General features: G+C 44.9%; 1 protein-coding gene across 1 annotated transcript; it reads right to left on the reverse strand.

The window, feature by feature from the left end:
* Window positions 1-1343: 1343 nt before the first annotated feature.
* Window positions 1344-6888, reverse strand: LOC121561284 (protein FAM124B-like). The gene is given in 4 exon segments (XM_041873879.2): window positions 1344-3519; window positions 5868-6365; window positions 6367-6653; window positions 6858-6888. Coding segments are annotated over 4 exon segments (1263 nt in total). The 5' UTR covers window positions 6874-6888; the 3' UTR covers window positions 1344-3057.
* Window positions 6889-7519: the final 631 nt, after the last annotated feature.

Here is a 7519-nt window from a genome sequence, read left to right on the forward strand (position 1 = left end):
ATACGGTCAAGCTGCTCCCACAACAGCTCAATAGGGTTGAGATCCGGTGACTGTGCTGGCCACTCCATTATAGACAGAATACCAGCTGACTGCTTCTTCCCTAAATAGTTATTGCCTAGTTTGGAGCTGTGCTTTGGGTCATTGTCCTGTTGTAGGAGGAAATTGGCTCCAATCAAGTGCCGTCCACAGGGTATGGCATGGCGTTGCAAAATGGAGTGATAGCCTTCCTGCTTAAAGATCCCTTTTACCCTGTACAAATCTCCCATTTTACCACCACCAAAGCACCCCCAGACGATCACATTGCCTCCACCATGCTTGACAGATGGCATCAAGCACTCCTCCAGCATCTTTTCATTTGGTCTGCGTCTCACAAATATTCTTAATTGTGATCCGAACACCTCAAACTTTGATTCGTCTGTCCATAACACTTTTTTCCAATCTTCCTCTGTCCAGTGTCTGTGTTCTTTTGCCCATCTTTTCTTTTTATTCGTCTGAGATATGGCTTTTTCTTTGCAACTCTGCCTAGAAGGTCAGCATCCCGGAGTCGCCTCTTCACTGTTGACGTTGAGACTGGTGTTTTGTGGGTACAATTTAATGAAGCTGCCAGTTGAGGACCTGTGAGGCATCTGTTTCTCAAACTAGACACTAATGTATTTGTCCTCTTGCTCAGTTGTGCACCAGGGCCTCCCACTCCTCTTTCTATTCTGGTTAGATCTAGAGCTGTTCTGTGAAGGGAGTAGTACACAGCATTGTACGAGATCTTCAGTTTCTTGGCAATTTCTCAAATGGAATAGCCTTCATTTCTCAGAACAAGAATAGACTGACGAGTTTCAGAAGAAAGTTATTTGTTTCTGGCCATTTTGAGCCTGCAATCGAATCCACAATTGCTGATATAATATTAATATAATATGCCATTTAGCAGACGCTTTTATCCAAAGCGACTTACAGTCATGCGTGCATGTGTATGGGTGGTCCCGGGGATCGAACCCACTACCTTGGCGTTACAAGCGCCGTGCTCTACCAGCTGAGCTCCAGATACACAACTAGTCTCAAGAAGGCCAGTTTTATTGCTTCTTTAATCAGCACAACAGTTTTCAGCTGTGCTAACATAATTGCAAAAGGGTTTTCTAATTATCAATTAGCCTTTTAAAATGATACACTTGGATTAGCAAACAACGTGCCATTGGAACACAGGACTGATGGTTGCTGATAATGGGCCTCTGTATGCCCATGTAGATATTCCATAAAAAATCTGCTGTTTCCAGCAACAATAGCCATTTACAACATTAATGTCTACACTGTATCTCTGATCAATTTGATGTTATTTTAAATGGACAAAAAAATTGCTTTTCTTTCGAAAACAAGGACATTTCTAAGTGACCCCAAACGTTTGAACGGTAGTGTATATTCACCAACATATTATCATAATGTCTTAAGAACAATCTGAAACAAAATGACAGTATATTCCCAAATTAGTCAGAATAGTAATAAAAAATAATTTAATATACAAAATACAATGACTTTAGTGATGCATATTCCTGGTTCATAAAACGTTTCAGAAACATGATTAAACTGTCCTATTTCACAACTCACCTGTTTAAATTAATTACATGAAGGGACGGTTTCCCAGACATAGATTACAGTTAGTCCTGGACTAAAAGGCACTCTCAATGGAGATTCTCCACTGAAAGCGCTTTTTAGTCCAGGCTTATCTAAGAAACCGGCCTCTAGACGATCAGATTGGTAAACATTGTCTCGCCCTAGGTTCTAGACAGCATTGCAAGGCCCATGGTAATGTCAGCACACACTTTATACATTATTAATGGAGTATCTCTTATCTCTCTAATCCTTTGTTGTATTCTAGTCTTCAATCCATCTTTGAACACACAGATTACCAAATATGTAGCCTAACCAGTCCTTGAAACAAACAGCTTCACAAAAAAGTTTCCAGAAAATAAATGAATTATCAGCTCCCATAGTATTTTTATTATCAAAATATGTAGTGTCCTATCAACACAGTGGTTTGCCAAAGTCTACTCAACACAACCTATGGTTTAGTATTGTATTAGAAGATACAACAGTCATTTTTGAAATAAAAAATGGTGTTAATCCTAGAAAAATAGGCTAATGACACTGTACAATACTAACTTCTGACCCAGGAGTCAGACCTGATAGACGGTGCTTTCTTGGGGTAAGGATTTATGTCACTCAGATAGATACGCTTCCACTCCGATACTACACAGATCAGCTTTCACAGTGCACAGACAACCACATGAACTAACCAACCACACACATTTATCTACCCACTTGCGGCACATATTTGTATGCATTTCTACTTCCACTGGTAATAAAATGCATAGTAGCCTAGTTAGTTATACAATAATTGTGTATCTGAAATCCCTGGGCGTAACAGTTTCATTTACTATAGGCTTTAACCCTATCTTAGCCTAGCTAGTTTGCGTCCAAAACGGCACCCTATTCCCTATATTGTGCACTACTTTTGACTAGAGCCCACCAGCACTACATAGGGAATAGTGTGACATTTCGGACACAGACCCAGACTGGTCTGACCACCAGGAAGTTAGGTCCCTTGTGTCTCCGTGGTTTCAATGAGCTTCCCAATCTCTCTCTCTCTTTCTCTCTGGAGGGAACCTCAAGTTACAATATGTTAGATAGTGACAAAATGTCCTACAACTGCCCTGCCTACCACACTGCAGAAAGGAGTCAGATGAACTCATCTATTGGGTCTGTATTGTGTGTGGGTGACAACAGAGCCTTTGCTGCTGGCTTATCTGGAGTCCGTGGCCCCACAGGCCCTCTACAGTAGCTCTGACCCGGCGATGCCCAGCTGATAACACTGCTGTCCCAGGCTGGTGACCCTGCCTTGCACCCGGGGCTGGCAGCTTTGGTAGGGCTGCTCACAACCCAAGCATCCGGTAGACAGGCACTCAGCTCCCTCGCCAGGGCAGAGGCCCCCACAGCGGATGGCCTCTCAGAGCGCAGTGTCCCTCGAGCTGGTCGTCATGGTGAAGTCCATGTCCGAGCGCGGGGTCATCGTCACAGGGACGCCCGTGTCCACGTTGGTCTCCGGGTCTTCCTCCTCCTCCAGCAGCAGTTGGGAGGTTGACATGGAGGGCCGTGCCGGGGAGTCGGCGCATGAGAGAGGGGAGGAGTCGTGGGGGTGGTTGACGGATAGCGTGGCGGGGCTGCTGCACTGGGACGAGTAGCAGGAGCTGCCTGGAGGGGTGCTGCAGCAGCTGTCTGAGCCCATGCTCTCCCCCCTCCCCCTCCCCCACACTGCAGACCCCCGGGTAAGGCAGGCCTATCCAGGCCTGGGTCGGTGCGCGGCCTGTTCCCCGGCTGGGTCACTGGGCTCATCTGGCTGCAGGGCTGCAGGGCATGGGCTGCTGGGGTCGGTGTGGACACGACACTCGTCAGTAGCCCTCTGGGCGAGACACTGGGACAGGTCAGAGGGAAGGCACAGGTCAGGGGTCGCTGAGGCTGCTCTGGGGCTTTCACCTGGGGGACAGAGACTGACAGTCTTAACTTTCTCTGGAAGACTTGAGGTAAAAAGAATGGACGGTTCAACAATCATGGAGCCCACAGAGACAGGAAAAACAATCAACCTAAGTTATAATTAAAGTTGTACTATGCAGAAATTGCTCCGCCATTTCCTGGTTGCTAAAATTGTAATAGTTCGCCTAACTTCAGTTTCTGTGACAAAACAAGCAAGTATAGTGTAGAGAATCATTGTACCATCTATACCGCTGTGAAAAATAATGTATTTTCAGCTGGTGTACAAAAACGAAAGTAAAAGACGCAAAAACTAAACTTAAGCACGGGAAGCATAGAAATAGCACACATATAACAGATCTACTGCTTCTTAGACTTGCTTTCAGTGAGAATGACAGATCTATAACTCATATTTCTATGTGAATTTGGTCAGGTCGCCCAAAAAGTTACATATTGCAGTTTTAAGATTGACAACCAAAATCCTAGTTTATATCCAGACCATGGGACGATTCATGCCTCTCAAAGTTACTATGCATTTATACAGTGTTGCAATGGGGAAAGTATGTTTCAATGTTAACCATTTGATGCTTTGCCTTCCTGAACACAGCCTTGGCTTGGAGTGTTTTCCTTTTATTGGCCAACATGTCGTGAAGGAAAGGTAAATGAGAGTGTTTGATACTGTATAAAATGGATACCTAGAGGCCATCATTCTGTGTGGGAGTGCATTTATATCTGAGTAGGGGAAACCAGAGCAGTGATAGACAGTGAGCTCCAAAAGTATTGGGACAGTGACACATTTTTGGCTGTTTTGACTCTGTACTGCAGCACTTTGGATTTGAAATGATACAGTAACTATGAGGTTAAAGTGCAGACTGTCAGCTTTAATTTGAGGGTATTTTCATCCATATCGGGTGAACCATTTAGAAATTATAGCACTTTTTGTAGATAGTCCCCCCATTTTAGGGGAACAAAAGTATTAGGACAAATTCACTTTTGCGTATTAAAGTAGTCAAAAGTTTAGTATTTGGTCCCATATTCCTAGTACGCAATTATTACATCAAGCTTGTGACTCTACAAACCTGTTGGATGCATTTGCTGTTTGTTTTGATTATTAATATCGATTATTGCCCGAATAAGTTTGTGATTTCATGCCTGTATTTGAATCTCCTAATTGATGATTGGTTAATAAATAGTATGGTCCATATTGAGGGTTCACTCATCCTTTTACAATTCATTCAGCACTATCCGTAATCATAGAAGTATCTACATTAATGTAGAAGTGTTTATTTACCATTCATTTCTATTGGGCACAAAATAATCTGTAACACAACCAAAACCAAGAGCAAATGCATCCAACAAGTTTGTAGAGTCACAAGCTTGATGTTATCATTGCGTACTAGGAATATGGGACACAATACTCAACTTTTGACTACTTTAATACACAAGTGAATTTGTCCCAATACTTTTGGTCTCCTAAAATGGGGAGACTATGTACAAAAAGTGCTGTAATTTCTAAACGGTTCACCTAATACTCTCAAACAAAAGCTGACAGTTTGCAGTTTAACCTCGTTGTCATTGTAACATTTCAAATCCAAAGTGCTGGAGTACAGAGCCAAATCAACTAAAAATGTGTCACTGTCCCAATACTTTTGGAGCTCACGGTCTCTCTGTGCTGGACACGGAAACTGCATTTATATTTTCCTGCTACTGGCCCACTCTTAATCCTGATGGTTTTACAAGACAATCATCTTGAATGCAGAACAGTAGTCTCACTGTAGCTAAAAGATAATCATAGAGTAACTTCATCCAGTGCTACGTGTTTTCCAGAGGAGGCTGGTGGGAGGAGCTATAGGAGGACGGGCTCATTGTTATGGCTGGAATGGAATCAATGGAACGGAGTCAAACACATTGTTTCCATTTGTTTGATGTGTTTGGTACCATTCCATTGATACCATTCCAGCCATTTCAATGAGCCCGTCCTCATAGCTCCTCCCACCAGCCTCCTCTGGTGTTTTCACAGCCATAGAGGATGGCTTCCAATAGCTCCTCAGGGGGCAGAATCCACAGAGGTTTCACATAGCAGCTAAACATTTACCACAACTCTAAACCCAAACATATTTCCATCTCAAGAAGCAACTGGGCTTGACTTTGCACGTCTCAGCGTTTAAATGTAGAGACAGAAATGCAGCGAGAAGACGCCGTGTGACAAAGGTAAGACAAAAGGCAAATTATAAAATACACAGTAGCTTATTTCATCTATATATTACTTACACTATCTCTGACCACAGAGCCACATAGGAGTCTGAATAAAAGTACTGTAGTGCAATCTAGCAGTGTCATGTCAATTAAAATACCTGGAAGAGTATCTTGTTGCCGTCCAGGTCTTCGGTCTGCCACCGCGTGGCGCTGATGGGCATGCACGGATTGGGCAGCAGGGGCACGAGCTGACCCATCTCCTCCACCCTGAACTGCAGCACGGCTGAGTTGCAGGCCTCCACCCTGACCCCTGGGGAGAGCTGTTTGAGAGCCAGCTGTAGACACAGCCCCAGCTCCGTGTAGAGCGTGAACCAACAGAACCCCGGCTTCTGCTCCTCCGCCGACCTCTGCAGCACCGTCTCGTAGAGCCGCACCGCGTCGTCAAAGATATTGTAGCCGCTGTAGAGCGTCACCCGCAGCATCTCCCCGCCGCAGTGCACCGGGCGCACCCCCCACACGGGCATCCCCGTGCCCAGGCTGTAGAAGTCTCGGCTGGGCAGGAGGTAGGGCCGGAGCAGGGCGTTGGCCGGGAAGGTGATGTGGATGCCCCCGGTCCTCCCGCTGCAGCTCTCTGTGTGGTGGTACTGCCAGGGGGGGGCGCTGCAGGAAGTCCAGCACCCGGAGGATGCGCTCCTCGCCGTAGGCCTCATGAAGGAAGACGGTCACAGCCAGGGAGGGGTACCCGGCCACGAGGTACAGGCGGGAGCGGGCGTAGTCGAGGAGGGGGCAGGCCCGCTCGGAGACGTGGAAGAGGCGCAGGCTGGGGCACACCCAGCGGAGGAGGCGGTCCAGGGTGTGCTGCAGCAGGAGTGAGTCCCCAGGGTTGGCCAGCAGGTGCATGCTCATCATCAGGGGCTCCTGGGCCCGACTGGCCAGTAGCTCACCTGACAACACAGCCACAGAGCAAGAGGGTTAGGGAGGTATGAACCAAGAAGACATAAGGATCACAATGAAACTGAAGAAAAACCCTTCCACTGACATTACAGAATAAGACAGTCAGTTTGAACAGAATATTGTCCGTATCAGAAGACACCAACAACATGTGTAAAAGAAACCATCATCAGTGATATAAATGGTATAATACTTACTGCTTGTTGATGACATCTTACTGCAATCAGATCTAGAAAATAAGTGAGTGGCAGACAATTATAGTAAGGGAATTCCAAAAACACAATGGAAAAACAAGTCAATAAGCCATTATTGTTTTAGCACATAACTAAAATACCTCTGTACCATAATCTGTTCAGTAGTAAATGATCTAGCAGCCAGTTACCCCTTATGCTTGTAATCAAATGTAGGCACATAGCAGCTAGGAACATACAGAGAAGAAATTGACAGATGCGTCATAATAGGCCGGAAGTAAAGCTGCACTGGGAGCCAAATTTGAAATTAAATAAATCGAATACATGGAGGGTTGAAAAAAATGTATCGCATTAAAACACGATTTAAATGTATTTTCGGAAGGGCTGTGGTCACCATTCAAATCTGCAGTTTTGCGAGCGATGTTAGGTTACAACACTGTATCGTTATTTCTTCTTCAGAGGGCACTGGTGAGCAACAACAATTTCACTTCACCGAGACATCCACGAGTTCTTGAAGTCAATGATCTGAATGATGATCAGTTTTTTTTTGTTGCAAACGTTAGTAAGCTAAGGTTAGTAAACCACAGTAAATTATGCTTGCTTACTTGTAAGCGGACCTAATAAGATTACTCATAAGTGTAAATGTAGCTACCTAACTAATTTAGACC

This window comes from Coregonus clupeaformis, chromosome 5 (genome assembly GCF_020615455.1).
Source record: "Coregonus clupeaformis isolate EN_2021a chromosome 5, ASM2061545v1, whole genome shotgun sequence".
Taxonomy (NCBI): domain Eukaryota; kingdom Metazoa; phylum Chordata; class Actinopteri; order Salmoniformes; family Salmonidae; genus Coregonus; species Coregonus clupeaformis.